Here is an 18,935-nt window from a genome sequence, read left to right as displayed (position 1 = left end):
GTGGGCAAAATTCTGAGTACATTTTAACAACTTGAGGGATGTGCAAAATATTTATTTGGGTTTCATGTTTGATCATATTAACATACAACTATAGTATGTAGGCTATATACCGTACTAGCCATACATCCTGGACAAGGTTCTGAAGGACTCTGCCCCACACTGTAATTTGCAGTCATGAATTGAAGCCTATGTTTGCAATATGTTTTAAGTATGGGGTAAATTATGAGGTAGCATATTTTCAATGCCCTACATACACACATCAAGCAATGGAAGGATTTGACCTGTTATTGGAACTGTGCAGCAGTTTGCTCTGCTTGCTGTGCAGCAGCTTACTCTGTTTACTGTGCAGCAGTTTGCTCTGCTTGCTGTGCAGCAGCTTACTCTGTTTGCTGTGCAGCAGCTTACTCTGTTTGTTGTGCAGCAGCTTACTCTGTTTACTGTGCAGCAGCTTACTCTGTTTACTGTGCAGCAGCTTACTCTGTTTGCTGTGCAGCAGCTTACTCTGTTTACTGTGCAGCAGCTTACTCTGTTTACTGTGTAGCAGCTTACTCTGTTTGCTGTGCGGCAGCTTACTCTGTTTGCTGTGCGGCAGCTTACTCTGTTTACTGTGCAGCAGAGGGCATCAGTGAGTTGCTCCATCAGTCTGTCCTTCTCCATTCACTTTGATGTCATTATTAGTAGATCAACAGGACATTCTCCCTCCATATTAAGGCATACATAAGATACATGGACATAAGATTAACAATGGCTGTTTATCAGGAACAGTGGAAATCGACCTTTCTTATTCCAATTTTCCATCCATTCTTGAGTCAGAGATGTTGTGCTTGTGTTTTCTCCCAGCGTCAGGAGGACGTGGTTCTCTCCCGCTGTCTCTGGCTGAACCCGAGAGCTCCGACATCCTTTCACTCCTTTCTTTATACCTCTTCTTCTGTTTCACTTAATCTGAGGCCCCTAACCAGGCTGCTCCACCTTCAAGAGAAACGTTAGATAGGAATATATACAGTTGAAGTCGGAAGTTTACATACACTAAGGTTGGAGTTATTAAAACTCGTTTTTCAACCACTCCACAAATGTCTTGTTAACAAACTATTGTTTTGGCAAGTCAGTTAGTCTACTTTGTGCATGACACATGTAATTTTTCCAACAATTGTTTACATACAGATAATTGAAATTACAATTCATGGTATCTAAATTCCAGTGGGTCAGAAGTTTACATACACTAAGTTGACTCTGCCTTTAAACAGCTTGGACAATTCCAGAAAAGTATGTCATGGCTTTAGAAGCTTCTGATAGGCTCATTGACATCATTTGAGTCAATTGGAGGTGTATCTGTAGATGTATTTCAAGGCCTACCTTCAAACTCAGAGCTTCTTTGCTTGACATCATGGGAAAATCTAAAGAAATCAACCAAGACCTCAGCAAAAAAATTGTTGAACTCCACAAGTCTGGTTCATCCTTGGGAGCAATTTCCAAATGCCTGAAGGTACCACGTTCATCTGTACAAACAATAGTACGCAAGTATAAACACCATGGGACCACGCAGCCGTCATACCGCTCAGGAAGGAGAAGTGTTCTGTCTCCTAGAGATGAATGTACTTTGGTTTGTACCAAAATACAAAGGTTTGTACTTTTTGGAGAAATGTCCGCTGGTCTGATGAAACAAAAATTGAACTGTTTGGCCATAATGACCATCGTTATGTTTGGAGGTTAAAGGGGGAGGCTTGCAAGCCGAAGAACACCATCCCAACCGTGAAGCACGGGAGTGGCAGCATCATGTTGTGGGGGTGCTTTGCTGCAGGAGGGACTGGTGCACTTCACAAAATAGATGGCATCATGAGGACTGAAAATTATGTGGATATATTGAAGCAACATCTCAAGACATCAGTCAGGAAGTTAAAGCTTGGTCGCAAATGGGTCTTCCAAATGGACAACGCATACTTCCAAAGTTGTGGCAAAATGGCTTAAAGACAACAAAGTCAAGGTATTGGAGTGGCCATCACAAGGCCCTGACATCAATCCCATAGACAATTTGTGGGCAGCACTAAAAAAGTGTGTGCGAGCAAGGAGGCCTTACAAACCTGACTCAGTTACACCAGCTCTGTCAGGAGGAATGGGCCAACATTCAACCAACTTATTGCGGGGAGCTTGTGGAAGGCTACCTGAAATGTTTGTCCCAAGTTAAACCATTTGAAGGCAATGCTACCAAATACTAATTGAGTGTATGTAAACTTCTGACCCAATGGGAATGCGATGAAAGAAATAAAAGCTGAAATAAATCATTCTCTTTACTATTATTTTGACATTTAACATTCTTAAAATAAAGTGGTGATCCTAACTGACCCAAGACAGGGAATCTTTACTAGGATTAAATATCAGGAATTGTGAAAAACGTATTTGTAATAAACTTATTTGTATTTCGCTAAGGTGTATATAAACTTCTGACTTCAACTGTATGAGAGAGTGAGCGAGGGAGAGAGAGAGAGAGAGAGAGAGGGAGAGAGAGAGAGAGAGAGAGAGAGAGAGAGAGAGAGAGAGAGAGAGAGAGAGAGAGAGAGAGAGAGAGAGAGAGAGAGAGAGATTAGTGAGGGGTCAACCTTGTGTGTGTTACAGTAAGTGGAGAAGCCCCTGTAAAATAGTTGATTATGGTAAAGAACAGACCTCCATTCCCTCCTCCCCCCTCCTCTCTGATACTCACCCTCTCCACAGGACTGGGAGGAGACGGAACAGGAGGGGAGGTTTGGCTCTGAGACAGAATCCTCACTGTTACACAGAGAACACAACAACATTCACCACCGTCATGTTTTAACACATTGGAAAGCTAATACTGAATGCAAGGTGCTATACAAATAATGTTTACAATTAAAACATGGTATTGTATCATTTACTATTTTATGTACAGCAAGCATATTATTGTGTTACACTAATAATAAACACACACTTTTTGAAGAAAGTCCCATTGGGGACAGGCATGGCTGACCTGTGAGAGATTGGGAGTGTAGGCGGTTGTCTGAACCCCCCAGAATTCTCCTCCTCACTACTAGCTAGCTCCTCCCACTGGCATCTTAAGGGTAGGAGACAGAACACAAGAGCTCTCAATCAAATTCAATGAGGAAGTACTGTAACCAAATGAATTATATTTAGTTGTGTAACATTAGGTCACGTACAAAGTGGTGAGGTTTCAGGTTATTGCCAAAACCATACAAACCCTTAGTGTTTATAAAAAATGTATTCAGTAAACTGTATGGCCAGTAAACATCAGACCAAGGGAGGAACAAACAGTGAGCTAACATTGCTTACATTGCCCTATTTTATTTGTCTATCTCCTGAGCTTCTTTAGGATGTTGGCTACAGTTCACAATTCTTCACATTCCGACAAACATCTTCCATATTGTTGATTCGTTTGAAATAGGTCTTAATAACCTAAAATGCAGTAGGCATTTAGAGCTCACCTGTTAGTGCTGGCAGTGTGGTGTGTGTGCGCTCTGTCTGGGGGGGTGTCATTGTGAGCCTGTGGTGGAATAAGGACACACCTTTACCTGTCTACTGAAGCCCCAGTTATCAGTGAATATATCAGTGAATATCTTCTTTCCATTGTGATACTGTTACTATGAATTCTGTAGAGTGTGTGTATGGGGGAACTTACAGAACGAGAGTTAGAGTGGGAGTATTTGGCCAGTATATCGGAGGGCCGTAAGGGGGCTTGTGGGGAAGGGCAGTGGGAGAAGGTGCTGTGTTTGGGAGGGAGGGGTGGAGCCAGGCGAGAGCTGGGGAACTGGTACTCTTCAGACGACATCTGCATCAGAGAGAGAGAGAGAGAGAGCAAAAGAGAGCCAAAGAGAGCGAGAGAGAGAGAGAGAGAGCGAAAGAGAGCGAAAGAGAGCGAGAGAGAGAGCGAGAGAGAGAGAGAGAGAGAGAGAGAGAGAGAGAGAGAGAGAGAGAGAGAGAGAGAGCGAGAGAGCGAGAGAGCGAGAGAGAGCGAGAGAGAGCGAGAGAGAGCGAGAGAGAGAGAGAGAGAGAGAGAGAGAGAGCGAGAGAGAATGAGAGAGAGAGAGAGAGAGAGAGAGAGAGAGAGAGAGAGAGGGGGAGAAGGATGCAAGAGAAAATAACACTATGAGATGGATACAGTGAGAGAGAACCCCACACCACCCTGCTCACACCACCCTGCCCACACCACCCTGCTCACACCACCCTGCTCACACCACCCTGCCCACACCACCCTGCCCACACCACCCTGCTCACACCACCCTGCTCACACCACCCTGCCCACACCACCCTGCCCACACCACACTGCTCACATCCACACTCAAGCAAACACACCCTCTTCATATAGGCCAGTTTTTTCATGACTAGCTGTACATCCTCCAGGTCATCTTCATCTTCCTCTTCCTCGCTGACAGACAGGTAAGGCTCCACCAGGATGGACTCTGTCCCTCTGATGTCACAGCGACAGTATGGGCAGGTGTGTCCATCCGACTTCTGCAACACATGGAATGATCACACTTGGTTAAGCAGAATTAACATTATCTACACATCTGTACTGTCTGTCAATGTGTGGAAACTCACGTGTCTGTGTACGTAGGTGTATTGTTGTATCAAATCACATATCTGATTTGTAGCATACTTCATAAACAACAGGTATAGCCTAACAGGGAAATAGTTCCGGGCCCTTCCCAACAATGCAAATGATTGCTGTATGTCAAAAAGATCCCTGGGATGATGCAGTAATTTGGTTCCGTCAAGAGCATTCCTGAGCCGATGCATTTCCCATGCTGAAAGTACAATACCCATAATAATGTCCTTTCTGTGTGTTATTTGCATGAAGCTACACTTACAATAAAGCAACTGGTTTAGCATATCAAATTAAGATGGAGCATTCTACTGTCGTTCACCTTGGTAAAAACTGTAGTATTCTGTTCAAATCTATTCTTGGCCCCTGAAGTGTGACTGTGACAGTGTGTGACAGTGTGTAAGAGTGTGTGACCAGGTGAGGAGCGGAAACTACAAGGGTGAGTCTCCTCAGTGTGAGTGTAGCATGAGGAGGATGTAAGCTTCGGCTCACACAGGAAGTCCTAACCCACATGTTAGGACACGATGGCCCACAATACTGCTCTATGTGCTGCTACGCCGGTTCACCTACTGATGTGTAGTGGGATGGCTCACTACAGACATTAACTGTCTGACCAAAAAACAATTCCATACAGTTAACCCAAATTGGTATGTTGATGACGTATATTAATACAAGAGGATGCGGCTGGGTGATGTCAGAGACGATGTGTGGTTTGGCTTTGAAGGTTTTGTTGGTGACGTCGTCATACCTGCCACCCTGTGAGGCAGGGTTGGCACAGCAGGTGTCCGCAGGGCTGGATGCGTGTGTCCTTGTCTCTCTCTGTACAGATCTTACACAGCTGGAAGGTACTACCCATCTCACAGTACATCTCGTACTCGTCCTCTGTGACTTTGACCCTGCTTCTCTGTGCTGGTTCACACAGACTGGTGAGGTCTGGGTTCACATCACGTCCGTCAGGGTAAAGATAGCTGCAGACAAAACACAACACAGAATTACACACATTATGTAAAACGATTACAGGCCTGTGCAAATGTTGTGTGTTAGTGTTGGTCAGCAGTGTTAGTGTTGACCTGCACCTGCCCACACTGTTTAATAACCCATCAGCACTCCTGTTCCCAAGTCAAAATGTAGCTTACATTTGGTGTATCATTTTACTACAAGAAAAGCTTAGTTCTGCAGGAGTCAATATTAAGGCTGTGTGAGAGGCTATATACCTACTGTTAGTGTCCAGATGTTGGTTTCCATTTAACCCATCTGAACAGTAGGCTACAGTTCCTTCGACTTGCCACGAGGCTATTTGAAGTCTCCATCTTGTGACTGGCGGATTTGTACATCACCTCACAGTCATCACACATAAATAACATAACCGATACTGCTTCCATCCTCTGTTACCACTTCACCAAATCTTTCCCAAACATTACACCCTTCTCTTTATTTTCAACTCTCCATTTCCCGGCTTTTCTCTTATTGAATAATACTCTGATATTGTCCTTTTTACCTCAGTGTATCGAAGTTAACTTTTTCTGCCAATCCCAAAAGCATTTGGCAATTGGCGTGTACACTATTTAGCGCACGTACAGTTAGGCCCATAAGCTTAGGCTTATGCTCTAAAGCCATTGCCGGAAGGACTAATATAATTAAATTAAAACCTCAATGTTTGTGGATTTTTTAAGGTTTTGTTTTCTCTTTATTCAACCCACCCGCCACCCAGCAATCCTTCATCCACACAATATTTAATAACCCTAAACCCACTCCACTATAACCGCGGGTACCTTTTTTACGTGTCAACCCGGACATCACTAATGTGTGTGTGTCAGTGGAGGCTGCTGACGGGAGAACGGCTCATAATAATGACCAGAATGGCGTAAATGGAATGGCATCAAACACCTGGAAATCACGTGTTTGATGCATCTGATACCATTCCACTGATTACACTCCAGTCATGACCACAAGCCTGTCCTCCCCAATTAAGTCTCCACCAACCTCCTGCAGTTTGTCCATGTGTGTGTTTACTTACCAGCCCTCCCTGAAGCCCTGGATGAGGGCCTGGTAGAGAGGTGTATTCTGGGGGATCGTCTGTACGATGCCACCATCACCTGTCACATGACCAATGGCCCACTGGCCCATCCGAGTGCAGCTCAGACGGAAGATGTAGCTGGACAGAGATACAGAGTTCACATGGAAACGTCTTTACTGAAGTACATACAGATTTGACCATGAAATACAGATAACCGCCAAAATAAAGGAAACACCAACATAAAGTATCTTATCAGGGCGCTGGGCCACCACGAGTCAGAACAGCTTCAATGCATCCTTGGAATACATTTTTACAAGTGTCTGGTAATCTATTGGAAGGATGCAACACCATTCTTCCTTGAGAAATTCAATAATTTGGTGATTTGTTGATGGTGGTTGAAAACGGTGGTCCAGAATCTCCCATAAGCGTTCAATTAGGTTGAGATCTGGTGACTGAGACGGCCATAGCATATGATTTACATTGTTTCCATGCTCATCAAACCATTCAGTGACCTCTCGTGCCCTGTGGGTGTCATCTTATAGGGGCATAGCCATAGTAGCCAAAATAATGGGCAAAATAATGGCCTGCCCAGAATTTTTGTACATGACTCTAAGCATAATGGAATGTTAATTTCTTAATTAACTCAGGAACCACACCTGTGTGGAAGCACCTTCTTTCACTATACTTTGTACCCATCATTTTGTCAAGTTTTTCCATTATTTTGGCAGTTACCTCTACGTATCTAGGTATTATTGTTTACTATCACTATAATTATTAAGTCAGCATTAAAAGTAATCACTGCAGATATTGTTGTAGGGTATGGTACATCTCCTCTCTTTCCTCCTGAGTCCTTCCTATCTCCCTGTTCCTTCCCTTCATCTACTCTCTCTCGCCACACCCCAACCCAGTCACCCGCAAACAATATCTCCTGTCCTCACCTCCCGGGCCGGTGCAGGTAGTTTTGGAGGCGGGCTTTGACCTGGTCGTAGGTGAGGAAGGCCATGTAGCCGGGGTGGGTCACTGCCAACTGGTTCCAGTTCCTCAGAAGAGACCTCCAGGGCTGACAGGAGAGGGGAGGACATATTTACTATCAGTTGAAATATGTGTTATTTTTTCCACTTTGGAATGTTTTGGCTTTCTTTAGACAGTGGGAGAGAAAGAATGGGATAGACGTCTTGGAAAGTGACAGAATGCATGTTCACTGAACATTATGTGAGGTGTCTAATTAACCAGGATGTAGGGCTACTTAGAACAGGGCTAACATATATGGATCACATGTACCTGGAATAGCCTGGTGAAGATGTCAAACTCGAACACTGAGATGTGGTCGTTACAGGTGAGATCTACAGTGGACTTTAGAGCCATGGACTCCATCCCCTCTTCAAAGCCATGGACCCTACGGAGATGCTGCTTAAAACTGCTCCACTGCACAATACACCTAGGAGAGAGAATGAGAGGAGGGGAGGAGAGGGAGAGAGGAGGGGAGGAGAAGGAGAGAGGAGGGGAGGAGATGGAGAGAGGGGTGGGAGGAGAGGGAGAGAGGAGGGGAGAAGAGGGAGAGAGGAGGGGAGGGGAGGAGAGAGAGGAGGGGAAGAGAGAGAGAGAGAGGAGGGGGGAGGAGAGGGAGAGAGGAGAGAGGAGGGGAGTAGAGGGAGAGAGGAGGGGAGGAGAGAGAGGAGGGGAGGAGAGAGAGAGAGAGGAGGGGAGGAGAGGGAGAGAGGAGAGAGGAGGGAGAGAGGAGGGGAGGAGAGGGAGAGAGGGGTGGGAGGAGAGGGAGAGAGGTGGGGAGGAGAGGAAGAGAGGAGGGGAGGAGATGGAGAGAGGGGTGGGAGATAAAGGAAGAAGGAAAGTGAGAGAGAGAAAGAGAGTGAAAGTGAGAGGAATGACAACGTGCCAAAAGAAGATCAAAAATTGCAAGTGGAGGAACAGAATACTTTTCACAAGACTACATTGGAATCATGTAGTAACCAAAAAAGTGTTAAACAAATCAAAATATATTTTATATTTGAGATTCTTCAAATAGCCACCATTTGCCTTGATGACAGCTTTGCACACTCTTGGCATTCTCTCAATCAGCTTCATGAGGTTATCACCTGGAATGCATTTCAATTAACAGGAGAGCCTTCTTAAAAGTTAATTTGAGGAATTTCTTAATTTCTTAATGCATTTGAACCAAAAGTTTGTGTTGTGACATGGTAGGGGTGGCATATATAAGATGGCCATATTTGGTAAAAGACCAAGTCCATATTATGGAAAGAACAGCTCAAATAAGCAAAGAGAAATGACAGTCCATCATTACTTCAAGACTTGAAGGTCAGTCAATACGGAAAATTCGCAAAAACCTTCAAGCGCTATGATTAAAGTGGCTCTCATGAGTTCCGCCACAGGAATGGATGAACCAGAGTTACCTCTGTTGCAGAGGATAAGTTCATTATACCAGAGTTACCTCTGTTGCAGAGGATAAGTTCATTATACCAGAGTTACCTCTGCTGCAGAGGATAAGTTCATTATACCAGAGTTACCTCTGCTGCAGAGGATAAGTTCATTATACCAGAGTTACCTCTGCTGCAGAGGATAAGTTCATTATACCAGAGTTACCTCTGCTGCAGAGGATAAGTTCATTATACCAGAGTTACCTCTGCTGCAGAGGATAAGTTCATTATACCAGAGTTACCTCTGCTGCAGAGGATAAGTTCATTATACCAGAGTTACCTCTGTTGCAGAGGATAAGTTCATTATACCAGAGTTACCTCTGCTGCAGAGGATAAGTTCATTATACCAGAGTTACCTCTGCTGCAGAGGATAAGTTCATTATACCAGAGTTACATCTGCTGCAGAGGATAAGTTCATTATACCAGAGTTACCTCTGCTGCAGAGGATAAGTTCATTATACCAGAGTTACCTCTGCTGCAGAGGATAAGTTCATTATACCAGAGTTACCTCTGCTGCAGAGGATAAGTTCATTATACCAGAGTTACATCTGCTGCAGAGGATAAGTTCATTATACCAGAGTTACCTCTGCTGCAGAGGATAAGTTCATTATACCAGAGTTACCTCTGCTGCAGAGGATAAGTTCATTATACCAGAGTTACCTCTGCTGCAGAGGATAAGTTCATTATACCAGAGTTACCTCTGCTGCAGAGGATAAGTTCATTATACCAGAGTTACCAGCCTCAGAAATTGCAGCCCAAATAAATGCTTCACTGAGTTCAAGTAACAGACACAACTCAACATCAACTGTTCAGAGGAGTCTGTGTGAATCAGGCCTTCATAGTCACATTGCTGCAAAGAAACCATTACTAAAGGACACCAATAAGAAGAAGAGACTTGCTTGGAGATTTTTGGTTCCAACCTGCCGTGTCTTTGTGAGACGCGGTGAGGTGAACGGATGATCTTCACATGTGCATTTCCCACCTTAAAGCTTGGAGGAGGAGGTGTGATGGTGTGGGGGTGCTTTGCTGGTGACACCGTCTGTGATTTATTTCGAACTCAAGGCACACTTTACCAGCATGGCTACCACAGCATTCTGCAGCGATACGCCATCCCATCTGGTTTTGGCTTAGTGGGACTATCGTTTGTTTTTCAAAAGGACAATGACCCAACACACTTCCAGGCTGTGTAAGGGCTATTATACCAAGAAGGAGAGTGATGGAGTGCTGCATCAGATGACCTGACCTCCACAATCCTCAACCAAATTGAGAGGGTTTGGAATGAGTCGGACTGCAGACTGAAGGAAAAGCAGCCAACAAGTGCTCCACATATGTGGGAACTCTTTCACGACTGTTGGAAAGCATTCCAGGTGAAGCTAGTTGAGAGAATGTCAAAGCTGTCATCAAGCCAAAGGTGGTCATTTGAAGAATCTCAAATCTCAAATATATTTCGATTTTTTTTTGGTTCCTACATGATTCCATGTGTTATTTAATCGTTTTTTTCTTCACTATTATTCTACAATGTAGAAAATAGAAAAAATAAAGAAAAACCCTTGAATGAGTAGGTGTTCTAAAACTTTTGACCGGTATTGTATATACAAATAGACTGTTCCTATTTGTGGAATGTTCTGTCAAGTCCACGTCCCTTATTCAATTCTAGTTCCACTGTTACCCCACCCAACACTCACTTGTTTCCAAATGCTCGCCTCCAGAACTCTCCGGCCTCTGTCTTAGTCAGCCTGTAGGTGTCGCCTTGAAAGCTTCCCTCTGGAAACATGGCCCTCAGCTCCCAGAGCATGTGACTGAAGAGCAGGGACAGCTTGGTCAAGTTTCTCCTGTGAATAACAGAAACAACATGAAGCTATTCTGAGCTTTTTACAATGTATCAACTAGGGTGATAAGGGTAGGCTTTCTGGTCTATAGCTTCAAATGCAACAGTGGCAGCTAGAATGAAAGTAAACTTTAGATCGCATAGACATAATGGGTATTGTACCCTCTAACAAGCAGTAATGTATCCCTCTCTTTCTTTCTCTTTCTCTCAATTCAATTTAAGGGGCTTTATTGGCATAGGAAACATATGTCTACATTGACAAAGCAAGTGAAATAGATCATAAACAGATAATAAAAATGAACAGTAAACATTACAGTCACAAAAGTTACAAAAGAATAAAGACATTTAAAATGTCATATTATGTCTATATACAGTATTGTAATGATGTGCAAATAGTTAAAGTACAAAAGCGAAAATAAATATACATAAATATAAGTTTTTATTTACAATGGTGTTTGTTCTTCACTGGTTGCCCTTTTCTTGTAGCAACAGGTCACATATCTTGCCGCTGTGATGGCACACTGTGATATTTCACCCAATAGATATGGGAGTTTATCAAAATTGGATTTGCTTTCGATTTCTTTGTGGGTCTGTGTAATTTGAGGGAAATATGTGTCTCTAATATGTCATACATTTGGCAGGGGGTTAGAAAGTGCAGCCCAGTTTCCACCTCCTTTTGTGGGCCAGGTCTGCCTTCGGTGGCCTTTCTCAATAGCAAGGCTATGCTCACTGAGTCTGTACATTGTCAAAGATTTCCTTAATTCTGGTTAGGTCACAGTGGTCAGATATTCTGCCACTGCGTAATCTCTGTTTCGAGCCAAACAGCAATATAGTTCACTTCATTTTTTTGCAAATTCTTTCCAATGTGTCAAGTAATTATCTTTTTGTTTTCTCTTGATTTGGTTGCGTCTAATTGTTTTGGTGTCCTGGGACTCGGTGGCATCCGTTTGTGTTTGTGAACAGAGCCGGCTTAGGTGGCTCTGCCCCAGGTTCATTTCTCTGTAGGTGATGGCTTTGTTGTGGAAGGTTTGGGAATCACTTCCTTTAGTTGGTTGTAGAATTCAACGTCTCTTTTCTGGATTTTGATCATTAGCGGGTATTGGCCTAATTCTGCTCTGCATGCATTATTTGGTGTTTTACGTTGTACACTGAGGACATTTTTGATGAACTCCGCATGCAGTCTCAATTTGGTGTTTGTCCCATTTTGTGAATTCTTGGAGGGTGAGCGGACCCCAGAACTCACAAACATAAAGGGCAATGGGTTCTATAACCGATTCAAGTATTTTTAGCCAGATCCTAATTGGTATGTCAAATTCTATGTTCCTTTTGATGGTATAGAAGGCCCTTCTTGCCTCATCTCTCAGATCGTTCACAGCTTTGTGGAAGTTACCTGATGTTTAGGCCGAGGTATGTATAGTTTTTTGTGTGCTGTAGGGCAACGGTGTCCAGATGGAATTTGTATTTGTGGTCCTGACAACTGGATATTTTTTAGAACACCATTACTTTTGTCTTACTTTTACTGTCAGGGCCCAGGTCTGACAGAATCTGTGCAGAAGATCTAGATGCTTCTGTAGGCCCTCCTTGATTAGGGACAGAAGAACCAAATCATCAGCAAACAGTAGACATTTGACTTCAGATTCTAGTAGGGTGAGACCGGTGGCTGCAGACAGTTCTTGTGTCCTCGCCAATTCGTTGATATATATATTGAAGAGGGTGGCACTTAAGATGTAACCCTGTCTCATAATTTTTTCAGTTTGTTCTTTGTTATAGAGCCAAAAAGATTGGAGAAGTGGTTTATCCATACATCTCCATTTTGAATAGATAACTCTTCGTGTTGTTTTTCAATTTTCCCAGAAGTGTTTAGATTCTATGGATTCTTCAATTACATTGAGCTGATTTCTGATGTGCTCTTTCTTTCTCTCTCTCTCTCTCTCTCTCTCTCTCTCTCTCTCTCTCTCTCTCTCTCTCTCTCTCTCTCTCTCTCTCTCTCTCTCTCTCTCTCTCTCTCTCTCTCTCTCTCTCTCTCTCTCTCTCTCTCTCTCTCTCTCTCTCTCTCTCTCTCTCTCTCTCTCCCTCTCTCTCTCTCTCTCTCTCTCTCCCTCTCTCTCTCTCTCTCTCTCTCCTCTCTCTCTCTCTCTCTCTCTCCCTCTCTCTCTCTCTCTCTCTCTCCCTCTCTCTCTCTCTCTCTCTCTCTCTTGCTATGTCACACACACAGGTACATTCGTGCTTGTGCAAACAGGATGTCACAGTCTTGCTCTTCCTGTCCTTGTTCGTGTTGTGCCGCAGAAACTGAATTTTCCGTTAGCAACTTGACCAACAACAAGACACTCAAAAGTTACTGAGTGGTTCTTCCCTTGTGTGTCTATTATCAGCCTGCCAGGGACAGTAATGATCTGGCCATAAACCTCTTACTGTGTGTTCCAATCACTGTCTCAACCAATCTCTCATCTCTCTGGCTGTACGGGCAGTTGAGAGCAGGACTGAAGTTTCCATCCTTAACTAACCTGGTTGACCATGTTCATTTCTTACTTTCCACCACACTCATTCACTGCATCCTGTCTACAGTTGAGCTCAATGGGGTGTGTAAAGCATAGCAACTTCTTATTGGAAAGAAAGAGCTCACATGGCATTGTTACTGTATCTACAGTATGTGTGACAGTACTATATGCCTGCCTCTCACTGCAGACCAACAAGGCGACAGTGCATGTGGCATAGTTACCGGTAGACTGTTATTACTAATGTAATATACAATATCTACCTTATAGCTGTTTGTTGCAACAATCGTGGTTAATTGCAATTACACCTGCAAGGACTTGCCACTGCTTGTCAAAGCCAAAGCAACACTACATTGACTCAATGGCAATTTCCCTGCCATTGAATTTAGCTTTATAGCAAACTACCGCATTTTACCCAGGCGTGGGCAGTGTGTAAGAACGTATAAGAACAGAGAAACGTCTATATTTGTTTGTGTGTTGCTTTCCATGAACAGAGAAGGGTTTGAAGGAGAGTGTGGGCGAGTAGGAAGGGTGAATGGTTATTTCCTTGTATGTGAGTGTTATTAATATAAACTAACAATAATCTGCCTCTCTCAGTTGTTTATTTCAACTTTTGTTATGACAAGAGGCATAATGCAAATTGATGTTATTTCATGATACACACATTCTGTAGACTCAGAGAGCAAAATACGGACGACAAGGAGCGAAGGGAATAACAGTTGTGTTAAGACTTGCCAGTCCTGCTGTGCTGCGTTGCACTGAAAATTTTTGAAAAATTACACATAGCTCATAGCTTTTTCTTGATTTCACAGATAATACAGACTTTTCTGTTTTATTGTAAAACTGATATGTGTTTAGCGTTAGTGGGTCAGATGTTTACACACACTAAGTTGACTCTGCCTTTAAACAGCTTGGAAAATTCCAGAAAATGATGTCATGGCTTTAGAAGCTTCTGATAGGCTAATTGACATCATTTGAGTCAATTGGAGGTGTACCTGTGGATGTATTTCAAGGCCTACCTTCAAACTCAGTGCCTATGCTTGACATCATGGGAAAATCAAAATAAATCAGCCAAGACCTCAGGAGAAAAAAATGTAGACCTCCATAAATCTGGTTCATCCTTGGGAGCAAGGAACATTTGTGGGCAGAACTGAAAAAGCATGTACGAACAAGGAGGCCTACAAACCTGACTCAGTTACACCAGTTCTGTCAGGAGGAATGGACCAACATTCAACCAACTTATTGTGGGAAGCTTGTGGAAGGCTACCCAAAACATTTGACCCAAGTTAAACAATTTGAAGGCAATGCTACCAAATACTAATTGAGTGTATTTAGGAATGTGATGAAATAAATAAAAGATTAAATAAATAATTCTCTCTACTATTATTCTGACATTTCACCTTCTTAAAATAAAGAGGTCATCCTAACTCACCTAACACAGGTAATTTCTACTTGGATTAAATGTCAGGAATTGTGAAAAACTGAGTTTAAATGTATTTGGCTAAGGTGTACGTAAACTTCTGACTTCAACTGTATAATTGAGAAATATTTGTTTAATTTTGTACTTTGAGTAATTAACAAATGTAAGAAACAATATTAAAACATTTCCAATTTTATTAAGAAGATACAATATTTACATAATTTTGCTCATGATTGTCTTTAAAACACCACCATGAAACGTCTCAGAGAACCACACTGCCTTTCTCCATGGCCCGTATAGAGAGTTGTTGCGATCACCCAGTTTCACCCAGTTACCATTAGCATGATAAAGCCTCAGGTCCACCCCATTGTCTCTCTGAGACATTAGTAGTCTCAACGGAACAGTCACTCAGATACATTTCTTCCCAAAATACCCACCTTAAAAACTGCACGACTACTAAATAACTAAATGTAGCTGCAGTAGCGCGAACCTAAATGCCATGTTGATTTTGTGTTTATGTTTTAAGACAGCCGACTTGAGGAAACTGGGAATGTTCATTTTTGTCTCACTGGTACTATACATGGATGTTAATGGCTGCTCAGGTCTAGTTGTGTCATTGTGGTTCTGCTATGTCTCTGGCTGTGCTCCAAAAGTCTAATGCCAATCAAGTCCTTGTGAATTTGACAATCTAATACCATGCATTTTAATTTTCCTAGTTGGCTTTAGCTACTTTGAATTTATTTGAATATTGGGCATTGAGAATATTGGCGGAAAGCCTGTGTCATGGTGCTGGTGAAGTCAGATATCTCGGACACGTGCCCTGCCCTTGACCCCACAGCTGATTTATTTGTCTTAGTAAAGGTCAGCCCTTTTTTGGGTGAAAAGGTCAACATCCTAAAATGGACTCTAAATCATTGGTATCCTCAGGGTTCAATTTCTGGTATGGTATAATAGTCTTATAGCCCATAATGTATTTTGAGTAGTCATTTTTTTCACTTTTATGGATATAAAAAAGTATTAATGTTTATTCATGCTTGATTAGAAGTGAAGAAGGAGAGCAAAAACCATGTCAACAATGTGCAGTGTAGGGGAGTAGGGAACTCCATGCAGTTCAACTAGTAATTCAACGACATTTAGCAGTAGCTTGGTGGTAGTTGAACTCAATTCAAATATTGGTAGTGTTTTTAGTAGTGAATTACTTTGTTGTGATGTTGCTAACTATTGGGACTAGACACTTTTTATTTGGAAAAGGAAAATAATATATAGGTGTAGTAGGCAGTCATTTCCTTCCTTTTTCGGCATCAGACCTAATTCTCACTTGAAACATAGTTTTGTGTTTAATAGGCTTAATTACACATTCTGTTAACATATGACCCGAAAGTGATCTGATCTTGCAATTTGTAGTCTATGACATTTCAGAATTAGATTTCTTATGGATGTAGTGAACTACACTGAGTGTACAAAAGATTTAGCTCTGGCCAGGTGAATCCAGGTGAACACTATGATCCCTTATTGATGTCACCTGTTAAATCCACTTCAATCAGTGTAGATGAACAGGAGGAGACAGATTAAAGAAGGATTTTTAAGTCTTGAGACAATTGAGACATGGATTGTGTCGGTGTGCCATTCAGTGGGTGAATGGGCAAGACAAAATATTTAAGTGCTTTTGAACGGGGTCTGGTAGTAGGTGTCAGGCTCACTGCTTTGAGTGTATCAAGAACCGCAACGCTGCTGAGTTTTCATGCTCAACAGTTTCCCGTGTGTATCAAAAATGTTCCACCACCCAAAGGACACCCAGCCAACTTGTCACAACTGTGGGAAGCATTGGGGTCAATATGGGCCAGCATCCCTGTGGAAAACTTTCAACACCCTGTGGAGTCCATGCCCCAAAAAATTGAGGCTGTCTGAGGAACACCTTTCTTCAATATTATGAAGGTGTTAGGAAGGTGTTCCTAATGTTTTGTACACTGTGTCTATTTTGGGAAATATTTCATAGTTTAGAATTGCTAAACAAAGTTCTCTGTACGGACTAAAAGTCTTGTTTTTTTCTGACACAGTATGAGCATCTGGCATTGCCAAAAGAGCTTGGCAGGCTTTATGTAAAAGTATTGTGGAGTGTGTTTAAGATTTTTATTTGGGGTTACAGACTATCCTATATAGTCATTTGCTTGTGATTATAACTGACAAATCTAATAAACAATTAGAAAATGAGTTCTAAGAGTTGGCAATAGGTCTGTGCTAGATAACAAAATGACACTATCGACATCGTGACGAGCATCATGTCTCTCAGCATGGACTGAAATCTCCCCCTTGCTCCTTACATGGCACAAACGTATACAGCCTGTCTGCTAGACTATGCACTACAGACAGATATCACTGTAAGCTTGGGCCTGACAAATTGAGGCGTGCAAGTTAATATTTGGAAGGTATTCCTCATTTTTTATACATTCTGTAGTAAAATATATTTTCTTAACGGTAACTTCCGTGTAGCTTCATTTCTTCCAGTGTAGAGTAATTGGTAGCTTGGTAAACTATATTTTTAGAGTAGCTTCCCCAACACTGACAATGCTTATGATAATTGGATTATGCGCCAAATCCTAACTGGGGACACATGCAGGTAACTTTCTGAGCCGTTTGAGTTTTTACAAAGATATTGCTTACGACCCCATATATCAAGTTATGTTCGGCCCTTGTTGTTCTCTCTCACCTGTAGCTGGACATCTCCTCGAACATCTTATCGCGCCCCTCTTTAAACAGCAGCACGGCCCGGTTAGTCTTATCCAGCAGGTGTCTTGCATGGATCCTCAGGTACTCCCCCTCGTCCCCCCGGGGGGCCTGCCCCCTTGCTGCAGGCCCCCTGTACGGCTCCCACACCTGGGTGAGCAGCGTGGCTGTCTCTGAGACCACCTCGGGGAGGTACGGGGGGCTGTTCCTCAGGCCCAGCCTGGGGTTGGTACACAGCCGATGCAGCTTCTCCAGCCTCTTCAGGGCCTTGTCCACCTGCCGCCGGTCAGAGGCACTGGGCGGCTGGGAGTTGGATTTCAGGCTCCGGTCAGATCCGAGCCCGTTCCCTCCTGTGGCCATTGTCCTGAGGAGGGATTCCTGGTTGTGGTGTGTTAGTCCGAGTGGGATCTGTTCAGTGCAGCCTGGCGGTTTGTGTCTGGCAGCCCTATCTGTGACAGTTGAATGAGGGAGTGGTCTAGATGTCTGTCATGTCTGGCATGGACAGCTTAGTAAATGATGTCATTGTATCTTTATGGTTGACAGCTCGAGTTGAAAAGAGCACACTTTATCCAATATATCTTCACCGGTGTTCCTCGGTAATCCAATGAAATCAGGTAACCCAGATAGGGGCAGAGCGCCAGAATATACCATAGTCCAACAGGAATGTAGGCAACTGCTGTGGTTTAGAAAGAGTGGAGGGGAAATGTCTTGTCCAGAAAAGTGCAAACAAATAATCTCTCAAAACTGTTTACAGACAATCTTTCAAAAATTGTGTTTTTTCAAGCCTGCATTCATAAAGTCCTCACTTCATAAATCCTCAATTTCCTTGGTCAGTTCTCCAGAAGTAGCCAATATTTCTTAAACAGTCTCTTTCCCGTTCAGTTTGTAAAGAGAAAGTATAAAGAGAAAACCCTGAAAGAGAGAGAGCAAGGGAGGGCAGAACAAGAGACAAATAACCACTCACCCTTCCTAAACAATCTCAACCCCTCTCCTGCCCTGTTCTCTCCTCCCCTTCTTACTCAACGTGTTATGCTCTTATGCCCAGGCACTATCTCTCACCCCATGTGGCGTAACTCTCTCTGATTTAATCTACAACATACAATACAACTCAGATATAGACCCCAGTTTCTCTTTGCAGCACAACGGAAACTTTTGTATGTCTCAGTCTGACTCTGGCTGGCCCCTAACTCTCTCTCTCTCTCTTTGTTTTGGGTCACTTGTTCATGCTCTCTCTCTCTCTCTCTCTCTTTGATGTTCTTCCGGGTTTGCAGCCAGACAAACAGGTTTCTAGTCTTTGTGTGTGAAGGTGGAGTGAGGCTGAGATAGGTTTGGGCTTAGAGGTAAACTATTACTAAGAAAGGAGGGGGGAGGAGGAAACAGGGAATACCCACAAGAAGAGTGTGTCATGTAGAGGGTGGTAAGAAAGAGAGAGTAGAGAGAGAAGAGAAAAAG

The 18,935-nt window shown here is 43.0% G+C and overlaps 1 protein-coding gene across 2 annotated transcripts; it reads right to left on the bottom strand.

The window, feature by feature from the left end:
• Positions 1-36: 36 nt before the first annotated feature.
• On the bottom strand, positions 37-18,712 carry LOC124017937 (E3 ubiquitin-protein ligase CBL-like). Of its 2 annotated transcripts, none has more exons than XM_046333170.1 (12): positions 17,467-18,712; positions 10,702-10,848; positions 7,866-8,022; positions 7,523-7,644; positions 6,585-6,722; positions 5,316-5,535; positions 4,318-4,476; positions 3,644-3,793; positions 3,450-3,508; positions 2,978-3,061; positions 2,696-2,760; positions 37-969 (listed from the first exon to the last, which is right to left on the bottom strand). In XM_046333170.1, the coding sequence occupies exons 1-12, from the start codon at positions 17,841-17,843 to the stop codon at positions 938-940; spliced, it is 1,710 nt and encodes a 569-aa protein (XP_046189126.1). In that variant the 5' UTR covers positions 17,844-18,712; the 3' UTR covers positions 37-937. The 2 variants fall into 2 exon arrangements, with proteins under 2 accessions (XP_046189126.1, XP_046189127.1); XM_046333171.1 differs by lacking the exon at positions 37-969 and adding an exon at positions 2,266-2,448.
• Between the last annotated feature and the right edge of the window lie 223 nt (positions 18,713-18,935).

The sequence above is a fragment of the Oncorhynchus gorbuscha genome, unplaced genomic scaffold, assembly GCF_021184085.1.
Source record: "Oncorhynchus gorbuscha isolate QuinsamMale2020 ecotype Even-year unplaced genomic scaffold, OgorEven_v1.0 Un_scaffold_35:::fragment_2:::debris, whole genome shotgun sequence".
In the NCBI taxonomy this organism is placed as follows: domain Eukaryota; kingdom Metazoa; phylum Chordata; class Actinopteri; order Salmoniformes; family Salmonidae; genus Oncorhynchus; species Oncorhynchus gorbuscha.
Note: the sequence above shows the minus strand (reverse complement) of the source record. Positions and strands in the feature narration are given on the sequence as shown.